The sequence below is a fragment of the Hyaloscypha bicolor genome, assembly GCF_002865645.1.
Source record: "Hyaloscypha bicolor E unplaced genomic scaffold K444scaffold_52, whole genome shotgun sequence".
Classification (NCBI taxonomy): Eukaryota; Fungi; Ascomycota; class Leotiomycetes; order Helotiales; family Hyaloscyphaceae; genus Hyaloscypha; species Hyaloscypha bicolor.
In genome coordinates this window covers 691,768-711,882 of record NW_020194554.1, presented here as the reverse complement: position 1 = coordinate 711,882, position 20,115 = coordinate 691,768, and the positions used below count along the sequence as shown (strand labels likewise).

At 28.8% G+C, this 20,115-nt stretch overlaps 4 protein-coding genes across 4 annotated transcripts; 2 read left to right on the top strand and 2 right to left on the bottom strand.

The window, feature by feature from the left end:
- The first annotated feature begins 507 nt into the window (after window positions 1-507).
- On the top strand, window positions 508-2,523 carry K444DRAFT_556770 (lysophospholipase). Its single transcript, XM_024876762.1, has 3 exons — window positions 508-1,070; window positions 1,120-1,269; window positions 1,319-2,523. The coding sequence occupies exons 1-3, from the start codon at window positions 566-568 to the stop codon at window positions 2,464-2,466; spliced, it is 1,803 nt and encodes a 600-aa protein (XP_024740122.1). The 5' UTR covers window positions 508-565; the 3' UTR covers window positions 2,467-2,523.
- A 6,986-nt stretch (window positions 2,524-9,509) lies between these two features.
- K444DRAFT_651303 (putative sensor of mitochondrial dysfunction Rtg2) lies at window positions 9,510-11,578 on the bottom strand. Its single transcript, XM_024885700.1, has 2 exons — window positions 11,425-11,578; window positions 9,510-11,284 (listed from the first exon to the last, which is right to left on the bottom strand). The coding sequence occupies exons 1-2, from the start codon at window positions 11,538-11,540 to the stop codon at window positions 9,595-9,597; spliced, it is 1,806 nt and encodes a 601-aa protein (XP_024740121.1). The 5' UTR covers window positions 11,541-11,578; the 3' UTR covers window positions 9,510-9,594.
- Window positions 11,579-14,464: 2,886 nt separating this feature from the next.
- On the top strand, window positions 14,465-14,836 carry K444DRAFT_626954 (uncharacterized protein; the record flags this gene model as incomplete). Its single annotated transcript, XM_024882741.1, has 1 exon — window positions 14,465-14,836. The coding sequence occupies one exon, from the start codon at window positions 14,465-14,467 to the stop codon at window positions 14,834-14,836; it is 372 nt and encodes a 123-aa protein (XP_024740120.1).
- Window positions 14,837-15,076: 240 nt separating this feature from the next.
- K444DRAFT_716157 (voltage-gated potassium channel) lies at window positions 15,077-17,030 on the bottom strand (the record flags this gene model as incomplete). Its single annotated transcript, XM_024888377.1, has 4 exons — window positions 15,077-15,297; window positions 15,336-15,575; window positions 15,636-16,801; window positions 16,864-17,030. Coding segments are annotated over 4 exons (1,794 nt in total), but the record flags the coding sequence as incomplete, so codon positions are not given.
- Window positions 17,031-20,115: the final 3,085 nt, after the last annotated feature.

The window sequence follows — 20,115 nt, the reverse complement described above, 5'->3', positions numbered from 1 at the left end:
GTGTTCAGCTATGGTTCTTCACATGCCACATCCGACGCAATAATAGATCATACGCGCTAAGTATGCCATTAATGCAAGCCATAGCGAATGAAGCTGTCATGCCATAGATAGTACTTATCATACGTTGCAGTCTGCCGTGCTCTCCGCTGCGAAGGAAGGTGTCAGATTTCCCACCGCTAATACACAGTCCAATGTGCATCGGGCTCACATGCGAACGTAAGCCCAGCAGTTATTCATAGTTCTACCGGATTCATCTATCAGTATCGGATTTTCGGTTCCAATATACCTGCGGATTCCTTAAGATTGGAAACAGCGACCATATTCAATATACAATTTTTGGTCACAAATATTTGCCCACATCTTGCAAGAATCTCGAACGCACAGGATTAACATGGCTGGCCAATTTCCATTACTACATAGTCTTATTTGTTTTATCTACATGATTACAGGCAAGTGCTATTAAAACCCGTTCTGGAGAGCATGTTTCACAGGTTCTATAGGGGCTGTCGTTTTGTTACCACATCAACAAGTCCGTACCGGCAAAGTCGAGCTTATCCCCCCCGAAATGCCTTGGAAACGAGCTACAACCGGTTATGCCCCATCAACCGTACAATGTCCCCCAGTCCTGCCCACAATAAGAGCTGCAACCACACTTTCTGTCAACGAGACATCTTGGTTAAAAGTGAGGCAACCAAACACGGTCTGGGCACTGCGAGACTTCCTAAGCCGTGCCAACATAACTGAATTGGATACTAACGCCTATATCGGCAACGGTACCGATGAAAATGTGATGCCAAATATTGGCATCGCCATATCAGGGGGAGGGTATAGAGCCATGTTGAATGGCGCTGGTGCTATCGCAGCATTCGACAATCGAACGACGAATTCCACCGGTCAAGGCAAGTTAGGGGGAATTCTTCAAGCCTCCACATATATAAGCGGTTTGTCTGGCGGAAGCTGGCTAGTTGGAAGCATCTACGCACAGAACTTTCCTTCTGTGCAAGAGATAATGATGGGAGCTCCCAATGATTTCGGTACATTGTGGCAATTTAACGACTCTGTTCTAAAAGGTACATGACCCCACAGCAAACTATATAACCATTTCTATAACTTGTGTAGGCCCTGCCGAGTTGTCCGTCACTCAGTACTATAACAATATCTTTGACGACGTGAATGGAAAAGAAGCGGCAGGATTCAATACGACGATCACAGATTATTGGGGGCGTGGTTTATCCTATCAATTTATCAATGCAAGTGATGGTGGTCCAAGTGCGAATATGATACTCAAGGATAGGTATCAACTGCTAACGTACCATAGGTGAAACCTTCTCCTCTATCGCCAATGACCCAGGATTCCTAGCTGCGAACACTCCAATGCCAATCATCATCGCTGACGAAAGAGCTCCAGGCCAACTAATGATCCCGAGCAATGCTACGATATTTGAGTTCAATCCATGGGAAATGGGAAGTTACGATCCTACGACTCAAGCATTTGCACCTCTCAAATTCATTGGCTCAAATTTCAGTGGAGGTACACTCTTAGACCGCAAAACATGCATCACAGGCTTCGATAATACTGGTTTTGTCATTGGAACGTCATCGTCACTTTTTAACACGTTTTACCTCCAAATCAACAATACGGATGCCCCTCAACGAGTAAAAGACTCAATTAGCCAGATTCTCTTGAAAGTTAGTCAAGAAAACAGTGACATCTCCGACTGGCCAAATCCGTTTTACGGTTTTCACAACGAGACGAACGGAAACGCTGCAAGCAAAACTTTATCTCTCGTGGATGGCGGAGAAGATCTTCAGAACATACCATTTCACCCTCTCATTCAACCTTTACGCCACGTCGATGTTATATTCGCAATTGATGGTTCAGCTGATACATCCGCCCCTGGCGCGAATTGGCCAAACGGCACGGCCGTTGTTGCAACGTACCGTCGATCCTTATTTGATTCGAGCGATATTGGATTTCCTTCAGTTCCAGATCAAAACACGTTTATCAACTTGGGTTTGAACACCCGTCCAACGTTCTTTGGATGCAATGCTTCGAATTTAACGGAACCTAGTCCTTTGATAGTCTACCTTCCAAACGCACCATACAGCTACAGCTCGAATGTGTCGACGTTTGATCTCAGCTACAACGATTCGGAACGCAATTCAATCATCCAAAACGGTTACAACGTTGCCACAATGGGTAACAGCACGCTTGATCTTCAGTGGCCTACTTGTGTAGGCTGCGCGATCCTGTCGAGAAGTTTCAATCGAACTAGGACGGCCATTCCCGGAGTCTGTACTCAATGCTTCAACAGGTACTGTTGGAATGGTACCGTAAACTCGACTGCCCCGGCTCCATACCAACCAACAAACCTTATTAAGTCGAGTGGGGGTGCGAGTCTCCTGAACCCGGTCTCATTTGCAATAGCCATGGTATTAGCGGCGTGGGTAATTTTGTTCACGTAATTAACTTCTCAAAAATTACCGTTTCCGATTCTACGTCCTTTCGCACTTGTGTCTCCTTTATCACCAATGTTGCACGCGTGCAATTGTATGCATGTGTAGTTAAATGTACAAATCAAGAGAGTTCATGAAACTCAATATGCAATATCGAATAGGATATAATTGTGAAACGCCACTGTGATTCAGCTGCACAGGATCACTGGAGCCCCGAGAGCTCAGCCGTAGGGCCTGTATATACCAGCTCCGGATCATTGCAAAATCGGCAGCTGAATCAATAGGTTCAATATCATTTGCACCGTATTTTGGGCCTAGCGCAACAATGCCTTCATTTTCCAGCGGTATTCAGTGATAAAAGCGGGTCATACCACTGGGACTAACACCCTAATGCACTTTATAGAGTCGAAAAATGCACTTTGGAAAGTTTCAGTTTCTATACATCTAGGAATAAAAGATACCGACTGAATACGAGATCGAATAACTGAATAAAGGTATTAATAAGCTACAAATAAATTAATAGGCAGTCTGAGTCTTTATAAATAATTGATATACGAAAAAATTAATTTATAAATAGTATAAATAAAATTTAGTTAGATTAGAATAATTAATTATAAATATTTATAAATACTAGTAATTAATATTTACTTAATAATTAATAAATAACTAAAGTACTTATTAAGTAATTCTAATTAAACTAAGCTAAGACTTATATAATAATAGTTAAATATTAAAGTATATATCTTTTAAGTCTTTTATAATTAAACTCTTTTTAATATAATATAAAAGAATTATTTAATTATTAATTATTAGTATAAATAATAATAAAGAAAAAATAATTTTAAACTAAATACTTTATAATATATATAAGTCTTTCGATTATTCTTTTATATAAAATCTAATATTTTTTTAAATAGATTTTTTTTTAAAGAAAATAGCTTATTTTTTAAAAAAGTTTTAATTTAAAATTAGAATAGTTTTAAATTAAATTAAGTTTAATTAAGAATTATTAAAATATAAATGAGAAAAATAATATATTTTTATTAATATAGCTATTATTTTAAAAGTTATATATATATTATAAAACTCGAAAATAATAAAATATAAATAATAAAATATAAAATATAAGATATAATTATATAATCTTATATTCTATAAATAATTTAATTAATAAACTAGATTCTATTAAATTTAGTAAATTTAGGAATTATATATTAATATAATAATATTATAATTCTTATTTTTAAATATTAATTATTTTACTAACTTTAAATATTAATTATTTTATATATATTATATATTATATTATATATTACTAGTAAACTAATATTAATTAGTTTATATATATAAATTAAAAAAGATTTTAGATTAGTTCTAAAAGTATTTAATAATTTATAAAGAAAATATTTAGCTCTTATTAATTAATAAATAATTAGCTATTTAATTAATTATTTATTTAACTTTTATTATTCTTTAAAACTAATTTCTTTTAGTTATAAAATAACCTTTTTAGTAATTATTCTTTCTATTTATATAATACTTGAATATATAAAACCCTTTTTCCGGAATATATATATTATATATATATTTTTAAAGCTTTTTAATTATAACTTCGATTTTACTATTAAATTAAATCTTTTAAACTTTAAACTCTTCTAGAATTATAATATTTTACTTTTTAAATTTCTCGTTATAAATAAAATATTTAAAAGCAAAATATTTATTTTATTATTTTAATGTTTTTATTATTAAATTCTTTTTATAAATCTATTATAAACTATTTTATTTTTAAATTTCTTTTATTATAAATTATATATATATTAGAGAAAAATTAAAATCGATTTAATATAAATATTAAGAAGAGAAAGAAGCTAATTAAGAAATTAAGATATAAGATTAATTTAGTAATTATAATAAAAAATAATTTTTAGAAATATTTAATTATTAAAATATATTAAATATATCTTATATAGAAAAAGTAATAATAATTTATAAAATCTATTTAGAATAATTTCAAGAACTTTAATACTATAGTATTTAGTTAAATTAGCTATATATTATTATAAAGCTTTTAAGTCTAATTTTAATATAATAGTATTTATATTAAATAGAATTATAAGAGCCTTATTATTATATAATTTCTAGTTAATTTTATTTAAATATATATATATATATAAAACAAAGCTAATATTATTAAAAATAGTTTAATTAAAATAAATCTTTTATAAGGGCCTATTATATTAGTTTATTTTATTTTAGAGGAAACTAAATATAAGAAAACTAAATATTTTTAATTAAGAAATTAAGAAATTAATTTATTTTCTTTAAATTAAAGCTATTTATTACTTCTATTTTTATTATTACTATTATTATTATTAAATCCGAGAATTCTTTAATTAATATTTATTATTTTTATAAAACTTATTAAAAAAGTAATAAAAATATAATAGAACTAATAATAGTTTTAATTATAAGCTTATTATTTTCCTTAATATTTACTAATATATAAAGCTTTTATAAGAGATACTAATAAGAGCTTTCTTTATTATATTAAAGAAATTAGTATAAAACTACTTTTATAATAACTAGCTCTTTTAATATATATATAAAGAGGCCTATATAAATATTTATGATTTTTTTAAAAGCTTTAATTTCTAAAATCGAAATTTAAATAAATAAAATACTATTATTTTAGTAATTATAATAGTTAAATATTCTAAAAAATAATATTTAAGCTTATTTAATTACTAATTAATAATCTATATTAATTATAATACGAACTAGTATTTGCCTTATTAATATATTAATATATAATTTTAGATTCGTTTTCTAATCTTAATTAATTTATTAATAAGCTTTAATTATCTATTACTACTTATAAAAAGAAGTAATAGATTAATACTAAAACTTTCTTTATTAATTAATAATATTATTAAAAAGAATAATTAAATAATTATTTATTTCGAAATTATTAATATAATTCCGGTTATAATTATAGTTCCCGAAATAGCTACTTGAATAGCTATAAGCCTTATAATTATAATAATAATTTAAATAAATTATAATTTATTTATAGAAAACCCGAATATTGCTTTTAAAAATATATATTAAAGAAATAAAAGATTAAAAAAACTCGATTTAAAACCCGAAGCCTATATTAATTTAAGGCTTTAAATTTCTATTAAGTTTAATAATAGCTATTTATAGCTAATAGCCGAAGTTAAAAGAGAAAAATATTAAAAGAATAATAATAAAAATAATAAAGAGAATTATTTAAATAATACTTTTAAAGCTTTTCTAATATTAATAAAAAAATAAAGAATTAATAATTAGATTTCTATTTTACTTTAATTAAAAGCCTTTTAGCTACTTTTATTATACTAAGAACTATAATTAATACCTTTATAAATAACCTCAGTTTTTTTTTCTTTATATATTAATTAATAAATAAAATATTAATAAAACTAGTAATAAAAATATTTAAATCTTTATAATTAAAGATATTTTCAAATATAATATCTATTACTTTTATAAAGTTATAATTAATATTAGAGCCTTTAGATACTTAATTACTAGTTCTAACTAATTTCGAGCTTTATAATAAACTAATAATAGTATTAAACTTAATAAAATTATTAAAAATTAAGTTAATATCTAGTTTAATATTAAATTTATATTTAGTTTAATATAAATAAACTTAAAGTATATTTTAATAATTTTACTAATTATTTTATTACTTTTATTAAATATTATATTATAATATTTTGTTTTTGAATTTTTTATTTATAACTTTTATTTTTTTTATAGATATTAAATTATAATATTTATACTATTATTTTAGTTATTTATTAATTAATAAGCTTTTAAAATATATTAGAATAAATAGGCTATAATATTAATATAAAAGCTTTTAAATATTTTATAAAGTATTATAAGTAATATTAGAAATATAATTAATTATTAAAATAATTTAAGTTTAATTTAAAAGATAATATTAGCTTTAATTATTTTATTATTATTAATATTTTATATTATTAATTAAAGTATTTAATATTAAGCTAGCTAAAAACTTTAAAATATTAGTATAATATATATTTAAAATACTTTAAAATAATATTAGATTAATATTTATTTAAGTTCTTTTAATTAAATTATAACAAATATTAAAAAGTAGTTTATTAATAAAAGGTTTATTTAACTTATAAATACTATAAATATAAAGAATAAAATTATTTCTATAAAAGTTTATAACTTTATTAATATTATTAAATATTATTTATAATTCGATTTAATATATTTATTTTATTATTATAACCGAAATTAATAGAATTAATAAAAATACTACATTTTAAATAGCTTTTAAAACTATTAATAACTTTATAGAACCTAATAATATTATTTTAATTCTTTTAGTTTATAGTATTTTATTTTAAATAACTAAATATAATACCTTACTATTTATTATATTATAATAATTAATAGTCTTTAAAAAGATAATAATAAAAGTTTAAAAGATTTAAGCTAAATATTAAATTATAAATATTTTAAATACCTAAAATAGTTCTAGTATAATTAATATTTATAAACTTCTTTTAAATTCGAATATTTTTATATAATATAAAAAAAATATTAATTAATCTAATAATTAGAAAAGATTATATAAGTTTATAGCTATTAATAGAAAGAATTATATACTAATTTTATTATATAATAATATTACTTTTTATTTGACTTTTATTAAACTCTTTTATATTTTAGAAATTTGAATTAATTTTAATAATTTTAATTAATTTAAAACCAATTATAAAAAAAGTAATAGTAATATTTCTTTATTAAAATATAATAAAGAATAATCTTATAAGAATCCGAATATTATAGTATTTTTATAAAATAATATTTAATATAAGAACTCTTATTAAGCTAAAATTATTAAATTTCTAAAAAAGAATATTTTTGAAATTATTTCTAGATTTTAAATATTTAAAGAAATATATATTTTTAATTCTAGATTCATTAATAAAATTAAAAACTAAAATATTAAAAAAAACTAAAGAAGTTAAAACTTATTATTTAAGCTTATAATAATAAAAAGAAATATATTATATTAATTTAATTATTTATTATTTAATATATTAATTAAAGAATTATTTTTAATATTATTATTATAATAATAGATATTATAAAATTATATTTATATAATATCTTATAAACTTATATTTAATTATAATTTCTATATTAATTTATTTTATAAGTTTATTAAATAACTAAATTTAAAGAATAATTCGGGTTTAAAATTATAAAACTATTATATAATATATTAAAAGCTAAAAATTATTAATTTAAAATTCATTATTTCTATTATATTAATAAACTCTTTTTAAAATAATTAATTTATAACTTTTATCTCTTTTATAATAAGTAATTTTATAAAAATAAAATAATTAAAGTTTTAAGAAACTAAATTTTTAATTAAAAAATATAAATATTTTATTTTTAAATATAATTTCAAGTTTAATAAAAATATTATTTATATAAATATTATTAGAATTATTTTTATATAAAAATACTAATATAAAAACCTTTAAACTATTTTAATTAAAAAATATATATATTATATTAGTTTATTAATTAAAAGTTCTATATAATTTATTAATTATTATTTAAATTATTAAATTATTAGAAACTAATATAAAAGTATTTAATAAATATATTTAATAATAAATTAAAAATATTACTAAAGAACTAAAATTTATAAAGTTAATAAAGAAATTCCTATATTTAATTATTTTTATAAATACTTTATTTATAAATAATAAAGATTTTTTTAAATTAAATATATTCTAGTTTTAGTAAATAAAACTAAATATATTAATATTATTTACTAGTTTTCTATTAAATAGAAGAGAATTATTAGAAGTATTTTAGTTTTAAAATTATATAATATAGTTTATAGCTTTAATATAAGTATTTTTATTAAATTTATAATTAATAAAATACTAGAAATAGAATTATTACTAGTTATTTATATAAATTCGAAGTTATTATATAAATATTTTATTTTATTAAATATTATTTCAATGAAATATTTAATAATTAATATAATATATCTTTATTATATATATAAATAATAAGAGATTATAAAAGTTAAATAAATTAAAAAAGAATAAAATTCTATTAATTTTAGAATAAAATTAAAGTTATTAAATATTATTAAATATTTAATTAATATAATTAAATATAAAGAAATAAATTAAATATAAATAAGAATATATTAAATAGAAATATAAAATAAGAGAATATATATAAATATATAAAGTATTTAAAAAGTCTAATATTAGATTAAATTAGAAAATTAGTATATAATTAAAAGAAAATATTATTTTTCGCGTTTTTAAAGAGGTTTTAATATTAATATAACTATTATTTCAAGAATTATATTATATTATAAAACTTAAAAATAATAAAATATAAGTAATAAATATAAAATATAAGATATAGTTATATAATTTTATATTTTATAAATAATTTAATTAGTAAACTAAACTCTATTAGGCTTAATAAATTTAGGAATTATATATTAATATTATAATATTATAATTCTTACTTTTAAATATTAATTATTTTATTAACTTTATATATTATTAATAAACCAATTTTTTTTATAAAAAGTTTTTAAGTTATTCTTTTAATTTTAAAGATTCTAAAAATTTAATTTCTAATTTCTAATTTCTAAATATAATATTATTAAATATATAAATCGAAATAGTTTTAAAAGTATTATTAAGTTTTAATTTATTTATTAAGCTTTATTATTATCTAATTAGATAGTAACTTTAGCTAGAAATAAAAGTAATTAAAGCTTTAGTTAATAAAGCTAGTCTAGTATATATATAGTTATATATATTTTAATTAATCTAATTAATTTATAAATAGAATATAATTAATAAAAATATTTCGTAAATAAATTAGATTAATAGCTATTAATTTATTTCTTATATTATAAATAATAGTTGAAAAGGTAATTAATTAAATATAAGAGAGTATTGAAATGTGTGAAAAGCATGTAATTTGTATAATGAAGCGGAAGTACTTTAATGTACTCTGATGCTATTATAGAGGGTCGGGATACCGCGGTTTTTAAAGAATATCCTCCTCTACTACCTTGACATCAACGGCCATTCCCCAACCATCCTCTCCCCCAATCCAATTCTTCCTCTTTCCCACTTTATATATAACGCCCATATGATCTTCCAATGCCTCCTTCAACTTTGCCGGATCTCGCCTGACCTTTTGGATAGACCAAATCACCTTCAAGCCTCGCTTATCCTTCCTCTTACCGAGATTGCTCGCCCACTCAGCTGAAAGCACTACTCGGGGCTTTGCCTCATCGATTACACCAGCGGGATATATTTTACTGATGAGAAGACCCAATTTGCCGACATATCGTGTCCACCATACTTCTTCTGGAGTTAGGAGCTGGCGGAGGCTATTTTTGAAATCGACCTCTCGTGGAGGCAATTCGCCCTCGTATCGCTCTTCGAGCAGAAGGGCGAGGCGAGCCCGGTCTGAATGGGAGACACCGTGTGTTGAGGACATTATTCCGGTACTAGTACTATATAAAGCCGCGGTGGAGCTCGATTCTTTGGACATGATCGAGTGTACATAGAGAGTCTGGACGAAGCTGCCGATGACCTGACTGCTTATCGATTCGGGGAATCTTTTTGCACTCGTCTTTGACTGTTGAGGGATGCCGGATATAAGGAGGTTGAGAATTGCATCTCCGGATGGGGGTGCGAAGCGCATGGTGGCGACTTCGAGGGGGTCCTGTCTCCGTATGCTGGGCAAAAGTTCCTGGAATAGGACTCCTTCGCGTACCCCTCCTTGGCAGAAATGAGCTTCTCTGATGCCGTGCGGTATCGCTTCGGCGAGCACATTGACTAGGAATGCGACGGCGGGTACTTGAATACGACGTCGATCCGAGACGCGGAAGATTTCGCGTGCATTACGCGCGACATCCTTCAACACATTTGTGTCCTCGAATTGCTCTTTTTGGGCGGAAAATCCGTTGATTAGAGAGATGGGATAGTGCCGGCCATGCACTTGGTTGACATAGAGTAGTAAGTAGCCCCAGCCGCGAAAACCTCCGCCCGAGAGATATAATGGGAATCCATCTTCCCTCTTGGCTCTTTCAACTAGCTCTTGGGGGACTTGCAGGTGATTGTAAGCATCGACAAAGTTGGCCACCATCTCCTTACGAAACTCTGCAACGGCTTCGTCGGCCTCCTTCTTGCTTTTTCCTTCTTGCAATTCGGCCAGCTTCCGCGTTAAAGCCGCCGCTCCGTAGGGAAAACTGAATGAACCTTTGGGGCTCAGGCGAATATTGCCGCTTTGGGAGATCAACCATGTAATCTGCGCGCTCCCGCCACCCAAGTCCATGGCCAGCCCTTGAATATCCGAAAAGCCGCTCGCTATCCCTAGCGCACCAATCCTGCCCTCCTCCTCTTTGAACAGCAGGTCTACGTTGAGCCCAGTGCCTATTTTGATCGCCTTGAGGAACTCGTCGGAATTGATAGCAGTTCGTGTCGCCTCAGTGGCGATAATGCGAATGTAATTGTCGGGAACGCCAAGATCCTTGCAGATGATTTGGAAGCGTAGAAGAGCACCAATGACAGATTCTGTGACGGGCGATGGAATGGGAATGCGAACGCCAGTCTCGGGATCGAATTGTGCGTCGTAGAGGGAAATATCGACACGATTGACATAAAGAGTGGGAAGGATACGGGTAGTAGGAGGTGAAAGGTTCGACACCGAGAAACGAATGCCGTTGCTAGAAATCACCGAGTTAGAGTCAATTGCTTGCTCTATTAAGGAGGGGAGGGGGTTTTCAGAGACGGTGGTTGCGCTGGCGGTGGAATTCCTGGCCATGGATTGATTCAAGAGGCTCCTGAACGGGAAAATGATAGTTACCTGCCCATATCAACCAATCCACGCAAGTAATTACACCTTTCCTCGGACTGTAATCCCACTCCCGCGACTGCATGGCGCCATTGAGGATCAAGCGAAATATCTAGAGCACCCCCCATTGTAGGATGTTTACGAGGCCTAATGGTTTTTTTTTTTTCGTTTGGGAAGGCAAGTAGATTGATACCTTGTACGAATCGTGAGTCCGCGAAGAGTTTTTAGAGAGCAATTGGAGGAGCAGAAAGCATTCCCCACGATGCAGAGAAAGTTGGCACGCAACGGCGGGCACGCAACGGCGGACACGCCCTACCTTAGAATGTGGGGTACTCGAGATGTGGTGGAGGTGGCGTCAGGCGGGTGGACGGCGCAGACAGCAGACTCCTCCTGTACTGTCAGCAGTGGTGATGCATGGCACCCACATGCACGTCGTCGAGAGAGAGTCTGTTGTTGCTTGCATCAAGATCGACTGATCGATGATGTGCATAAGCGTATGCCGCCTGCACGGTTCCAGAGCCCGCCGGGAGCCTCCCTACCAATCATAATCCCGATCCCCGGCAAATCGAACGCCACGGACTGTGGCCGCCCCCAATGTCCCGTCCGCCAAGGCAGCACTAATTTTCCGCTGGACGACCACACAACGTCCACTTCTTTACTATCCCCCCCCTTGAATACTTACAGTGGGTCCAATATTCGCCACCATCTCCACACACACATCACCCTACTAAAGGCACACAATTGAGTCTTCACCGCTTTCCAGTTCAATTGAAGCTATTCCCACTTCTCTACTTTATAGTCTGTATCTTAATACTTTATAGGCCCACTATAAGCTTCCTTTATAGCCTTATAGTGTCTTTACTAGCTATTATATAAACCCTAAATATATTTATCTAATATTATATCTTATATATCTTATATAATCTTATAAAATTAATTTAAGTAAATCTTATCTGGTTAGTAATATACTTCCTAATAGTATTCTTCTATCTAATTCTTTATTTAACTTTATATATATTTAATAAGATTTAAGTCTAATAAGTACTAAAGGATTTAAATTATAGGAATATAGTAAAGGAATAAGTTTAGCTTTATTTTATATAATTAATAGAAAGAAGTATTATCTTATTAAAACCTATATTAGCTAAGTAAGTAATTATAAAAGAACTATTCTATTATTAAAAGAATTTTATAATTATATTTTATAGAATTAATTAAGCCTTATTCTTTCTTTTAAATATAAAAAGACCCCTTTTTCTTATTAATTATATTCTCCTAAAACATTTATATAAGGAACTTGAAATATTTATAACTTATATATTTAAGAAATAAGTAATTGCTTTTATTCTTTAAATAAGTAATATATAAGTTTATATAAGTTTTATTAAATATCTATATCTTATCTATAAAGTAAACCTACTATATATATAAATATAGCTATATACTTTTGTTCTTTATTAAGTCTAGCCTCTTTTAGTAAACTTTAGGATTATTTAAGAACTCTTTCTTTTATAATATATAGTAATAGTATCTAGTTTTAATAATAGCTAATAGCCTACTTATCTCTTAGCTAGGAAAGGAAATATAGGATCTTAGAGTATATTATATAATAATAAGAAAGAGAAATAAGTAGCTATTTCTTAAGGGTTATTTTCTTGAGAATATAGAGCTTAGTATATCTTTTTATTCTTTTTTTTAAAATATAAAATAGTGAGTTTTTATATAGATAATTTGGCTATCTATAATATCTAGTATCTCCTTTATTTAGGCCTATAGTATCTTGAAAAAAAGGGTTATTTGGATCTGGAGATACTTATTATATATATATTCCATATATAAGGAATTATATATATATAAGTATAAGAGAGAGAGTTTAGGCTCTATTTGAGAGTCTGGAATAAAGAGAAAAGGAGATAGTATAGACTTATTAAGAAGAGAGTCTGGGAGAAGCTATAAGCCTGGGAGAAGGTTACGTGAGTCCCAAGACTGTATAGGCTGTAATTTGTTAATTTGTAGCCTAGGGCTATTATAAGAGTCCTATAACTATATAGTCTTTTAAGAGTTAGGGAGAAAAAGAGGAGGAGAGTGAGGCTGTATAGATAGTAGGGCCTCTGTATTATAAAGGTTGCCGTAATCAGGCGGTGGGGTAGTGAAGCGTGGATCTTGTGAGTCCATTTAAAATTGAGGATATAAGTAAGTAAAGGATGGCCAGTGGAAGCTGTGTTTTCTGCCATACTTGTGGTACAGCTGCACTGGCGAGCTAGAAGCTTCTACGTACTCTGATTGGCTGAAAATGGGGTGAGGCGAGGCGTGAGTGAAGCATGAGAGTGTGGCGAATATTGGACCCACTCGTAATTATTCATGGGGGGGGGGATAGTAAGGGACTGCCACATGCCTCGTCCCTTTGCACATTCCTCGTCCTTTTGCACATTCCTCGTCCTTTTGCACATGCCTCGTCCTTTTGCACATGCCTCATCCTTTTGCACATGCCTCGTCCCTTTGCACATGCCTCGTCCCTATGCACAAGCTGTGTTGTCAGATAATCACATCACTTGAGTGTTAAGCCAAACTACGAAAGTGTGCCATTAACGTAAGTCTTGCAAGCCGCAGAATGCCACATAAGCTTGGCACAGCAACCACTCATCGGGGCTTGATAGCCTTAAGGAACAGAGGCCACAGTATCCTTATAGGGCCTGTGGGCTGAATTTTAGCACTGAGAGGCCTATAAGGCCCTATAATTACAGCGCCCTCTCGCTGCCGTGGTGCCACGGTGGTGGTGCTACCCTTGCTAGTTTGGGGAGATGTGGCGTCGACCCTGGCAGTTTCAAAACTTACGGCCATGACCTCCCTGTGAGCAGAAAATAGGGTGGAATACCAGTTTTTCTAGCTGCTTTAACATGCTAAACTCTAACGTACTAGCCTTTGATTTCTTCTAGCCACGTGCAAAATCAGATAGCACGATCCAGGCCGTCTTCTCGCCAATTAAATTTAACGCGGAAGTGTTCCAATATGATGAACAACAGCAGGCATCTGTTCGTCCAAAGAGTTCAATATGTTAACTCGAAGCACTATTATAATTCTCTTGAATCAAACCAACGAAGAGCTTCTCCTGGATTCACGCTCGCAATACCTTGACAATAGTAGATGGAAGCCAGGCATGGAACCTCCTATTTCTATACTTGCAGGCGAATATGGTGTCTGGGCATCACAATCCGAAACGACGGGAGGCGGTAATAAGGGCTCCTTGCAGTATTCGATTAGTGGGCTTGCTCTATATGATCCAATCATCCTACATTGGGATAATCCATATTTTGGAAAAAACAGCTATGAACCAAGTAGGGTGCCTGATGGATTTGAACTCAAGGTTCTCGGAGGCGAAGGGATCCATGCAACCGTTGTATATGTCTTTAGTGAGCAATCGTGACGTATGTCCAGTATCTATCTAAACAGGTCTATAGGTAAAAAATAATAATTCCTAGTATCCGACTCGAATCTGTCGTAGGGATGAGCTTGATTTCACAGTTGAGGTGGGGAGAATCACATGAACATAGCCTGTCTGTGTATGGAAGAACAAAGGCCTCATTTTACTTTTGCCTCGCAAGGGGAATTGTAAAACTGTAGCATAAGAACAAGATTAATGAGAAATGGCCTTGTTTTCCTTGAATTAAGTCACATTTTTGCTGCAGCCTCCAATCTCACTCATCTGAAATTTGGAAGACTCAGAAGGCGACACCATCTTTTCAAGCCCCTTTCTTAGCACCACTGTAAGCCCCTGGAGGATCCATTCCGCTTCATTTGAACTTAACAGTGGACTTGCCTGGCTCAGCCAGTTGGTCTCCTGTGGCTTTGCATATCCACAATTTCCCTCAATGTTTCCCTCGCGATCTAGTTGCTTGTCTTTGGTTCTATTAATTCCTATTCACGCCTTTCTTGGGTCAGGCATACCCACTTACCCATGCGAATCAAGCTCAAGTAGTATAGCCATTCCTCGTATCCGTACTGCTTTTGTGGAAATACTGTACTCTCTTCTAGGACCTTGCAAAGTTCCTTAGGAATGATGTGGTAGTAGAAATAAGTATCTCGCTCAGCAATGTGGTCGACTTCTTTTTTTTCCATCCTTCCTTTCTCGCTGCTTTTTTGATGCCCGTTGGCTGTGTGCGTGGCTAGAATGTACATATGAGGATTCAATTATTCCAATTTCGAGACGAAAGGATGCTCCTTACTTGATACACAAGCTCCTACAGGGGTCCGATCTCTGGTGAACTTGAGATACCAGGACTTAACCACCTTCTTTAAACCATCCTGCCCTGGCAATATCGTTAACGACCCGATGAAAAGGACAAAGCCTTGAAACTCTTTAATAATAGTGTCCGCTGAATTGCTGATTGTAATTGTAATAATCGGAATAGCGAACAAAGTCCAGAGGACGAAAATCGGTTTGGCTGAGTTCGTCGATGGCATAAAGTCCCCGTATCCAATGGTGAGAAGTGCCCCGGAAGTGAAATAAACCGATATGGGGAAGGTCCATTGGTTTTCTCTCTCGGCCACTGTGAAAATTGCCGCACTAACCAACCATAGGGTTAAGGTCGCGAGAACTGAGAATGTCAAAGCCATCCATTTACACTTCCTTGCTGTAGTTCCCTGCAATTTTCGCATGACGTTAAATTCATATTCATTCTGACTTCTCGATGGATGTGTCTTTTGTAACTTCTTACTTGCTGATACTCCATCTCGAAGGATCCGAACTTCTATCCTTTGAATTTGTTTCTTGAGAGCTTGCTCTTGTATTCCCTTCTTCGCGGTATTCAGAACTTCACCAATGGAATTTACCATCAAACCTACTATTGTTATGCCGCTGACAGCGTAGGGAATGAATAGTGAACGTCCTAAGTTGGTTTTCGGCGTGAGGTCACCCCCGAGACCAATCGTTAAGAGCGTGAAGTCTGCCCAGAATACCGCATCTAGGAATTGCCAACCCTCGATTGTTGAGAAAACAAGTGCCCCGAGAAGGAGGTAGATCATCAACCCGAGTTGTAGTAGAAGGAGGGTCCGTTCCATCTTTCCGAGCCTGAATTTCTTCGTATAATACTTCTTGTGCGCACCGACAAAAACAAAAGTCATAACCACAGAAATGAAGAAATACAGCCCCGTTGACATGATCGCGTAATAAAACCCTTGGGTAAAAAGGTATTCGCCAGGCCGTTGGGTCCGAGGACTCTGGAGAGCGTAAACAATGATTAAAACACCAAAGACTAGAGAAGATAATAACCACCCTATAACTGTAGTCGCTTGCGCAAAGACGAAAGAAAGTCGGCCACTCAAATTTAAGAATAACACCAAGTTTGACATCAGGCCGCATCCAAAACATATTGAAGTAATTGTAATAAGCCTATTAAAGTTAAGTATTAGTGCTCGAATGCTAGTTAAGCAGTTGCAGGAGATTTTACCTACCATGGCGGGTTTTTAATTCTTTGAAATTTATCTTGTAAGTCCTGAGTAGGCCTATATTCCCTCCAATCCTGTGTAAGAGAACATATACACAAGGCATTTGCTACTATACCAAAAACTCCCCCGATTAGAGGGCATATTTTCGATACGAGCCACCACCTTCTACAACCCCAAATAAGCCAAGTTCTCCTAATTACTGTATGAATTCAATATACCGGTGCTGTGATTCATGGCCATCGTGTTGTTCCTGTTGTTGAGGCCCAAGAGAGGTTGGTTCGTCATCCAGCGCAGCAGCCGTTGTACACGAATTTTGGTTCATTTCAAATATCGGATTTTGAAAATAGATAATCGGGGAAACTCTTTTAATCGGGATAAATAGAGAATTATCGAATAACTGAATCAGTGATACTTCGTTGTTTTTTCACATCACAGATATTCAATAGTAAATAATTATATATGTTTATTAGGAAACTCGGTAGGAGATATGAGCCTCGGCTGTACCTAATTTCATTTGGTAAGGACTATAAACAAGTTTCAATATCTGTTTCTGGAAAATTTGTCATCCCGATCAATTCGTTATTTCAGCGAGGGATTTTATGCTTGATTCACGTATCCCAAGGTTCGAGACTGAATGAATACGCATCGTATTCTTATTGGATGTCGTCAGTTCATCTAATTGTCTGATAATCTCCTGACAAATGCCGTCATCTAGTGTCAATAAAGCGGGGAAATTTTTGTGGCGTTGACTTTTGATTTGGTTGGGACCCCAAATCGCATGTGATATTTAATGACTAATAGTCGGTTAGCCTCGTGCTGCGCATTTCCTTGCAGTCGGGGAAAGCAAGGATCCCGCAAAAACAAGTGTCTTATTAGTAAAACCCGAAGCTTAATTTTTAGAGTAAAAACATACCAAAAACGCGATTTTAGTATTATGTATTTAAATAATTATTTATAACTTAATATTATAATTCTTATTAATATATTTAATATAAGACTAATTAATTCCTTATATATTAAGAAATTCTTCTCTAATTATTACTATTATTTATATATAACTAAGCCTAATTATAATCGAGTCTTTAATAATATATATTTTTAAGCTCTTAAGAATAAAGAAGAAATCTTAATATTTGTTATAAGAATATATTATATTAAAAAAGAAGTATTAAGAAAAGTAATATATTAGATTAAAAAATAAATTAAAATTTTTAAAAAAAGGTAATAAAGTAATATTATTATAAGTAATAAAAGCTAAAGCTTAATATAATATATAATATATAATATAATATTTTTAATTATTATTTATTTATATTTAATATATATTTTATTTTTATAATTTCAAAAAAATAAATTAATATATTATTAAAAATAAAATCTTTTTATATTAATTCTTTTAAGATAATAGTTTATTAACTAGTATTATAATTATAAGATATTTTATATAATTAAAATAAAGTTAATTACTTATATATAACTTTATTATTATATTAAAATAAAGATTAAAAAATAGTTTAATAATTATTATATTATATTTTATAAGTATAAGATTATAAAAACTAAGAATATAATTAATATAAATAAAATAAGAATTTATTTCAAGTATTTAAAAAAAGAATATATTATTATTTTAATAGAAGTTAAAGAAATATATATATTAAACTTCGAGAATTAAAAGTTTATAATAATAATTAAAACTATTTAAATAAATAATAATAATCTTTTTTCTTTTTTTATTATTATTCTAGGCTAAAAAATTATAGAAAACTAAATTATATTTAAGTTTATTAAAAAGAAAAGAATAATTATTACTTTAATAAAATATATTAATAATAAAATAATTTTATTATATTTTAATTATTTAATATACTATATTTATATTAATTTAAATAAGTTATAAAAGATCTTTTTCTTTAATAATTACGAGTTTTATAAAATAAATAAATTCTAGTTTAAAATAATATTTATATTATTATTTTTCTTATTTAATATTAATATCTTTTATTTTTAAAAGTATTACTATAAGTTAATTATTTAATTAACTCTTTATAATCTTAATTTTAAGTATTTTATTATTTCTTTCTTTAAGAATTTAATATTAATTTATTAATAAACCTTTAATTATTATATAATTATTAATTTTTTTTAAAGAGTTTAGTATATAGTTTATAAGCTAAACTTTTAATTAAGAATAAATATAAGAATAATATTAAATAAATTATTTATAAAAGAGAGAATATATTATTAATTAATAAGTTTAGAGTTAATATTAAAGTAAAGAATAAGAAAGAGGTATTTAAAAAGCTTTAAAATTTTAAAAAAAGCTTATTTAAGTAAAAAATAAAATAATAAAAAAGTTAATTATATAAAGTATTTAAGATTATAAAAATAATAAAATAAAATTCCTTTACTTTAAAGAATATAAAAGGTAAAATAAGCTCTTTTTAATTAAGAATCTTACTTTTATTTATAAGCTTAATAAGCCCTTATTATAATATAAGTATTATTATTATTAAATAAATAATATTTAAGCCTTCTTTAAATAATTAAGGAATTAAAAGTATTAGTTTTTAATATTAAAAATATTAAAAATAAAGAAGATTTAAATAATAAAATATTAATATTAAGTAAAAAGTTAAAATATTATAATAAATATATATTAAAATTATATAAAAATATAATTAAAATATATTTTCTGGTTTAAAATAATACTTTTTAATTTAAAATACTATTAATATAACTTTAATATAATATTAAAAATTATAAAATATAGTTATCTAATATTTAAAAAGAAATATTATTTAATTTTATAAACTACTTATATAATATTTTACTATTAAGTTCTTTATATTTTAATTAATTTAGTATTTAAGAAATAGTTTATTATAAAGTAATTAAGTAATAATTAAAATATTTAAATAATATAATAGTAAAATAAAAGAATAAAGAATATAGAAAAATATTAAAAATATTATTAAAAATATATAATTAAAATAATTAAATAAAATAAAAACATTATAACTAAATTTAGAATTAAAAATAATATTAATAAATAAATTAAAAGTAATAAAGAACTTAAATTTATTAACTTAAAAGTATTAATATTCTTATAATAAAATAATAAAAAGCCGTTATTTTATTAATAATATACTTTATTTATAAAGTATTAATAATATAATTTATTAGTAAATAATATATCTTTCTATTTTTCTATTACTTTAAATTATAATTATTTAATTATTATATATTAAATTAATT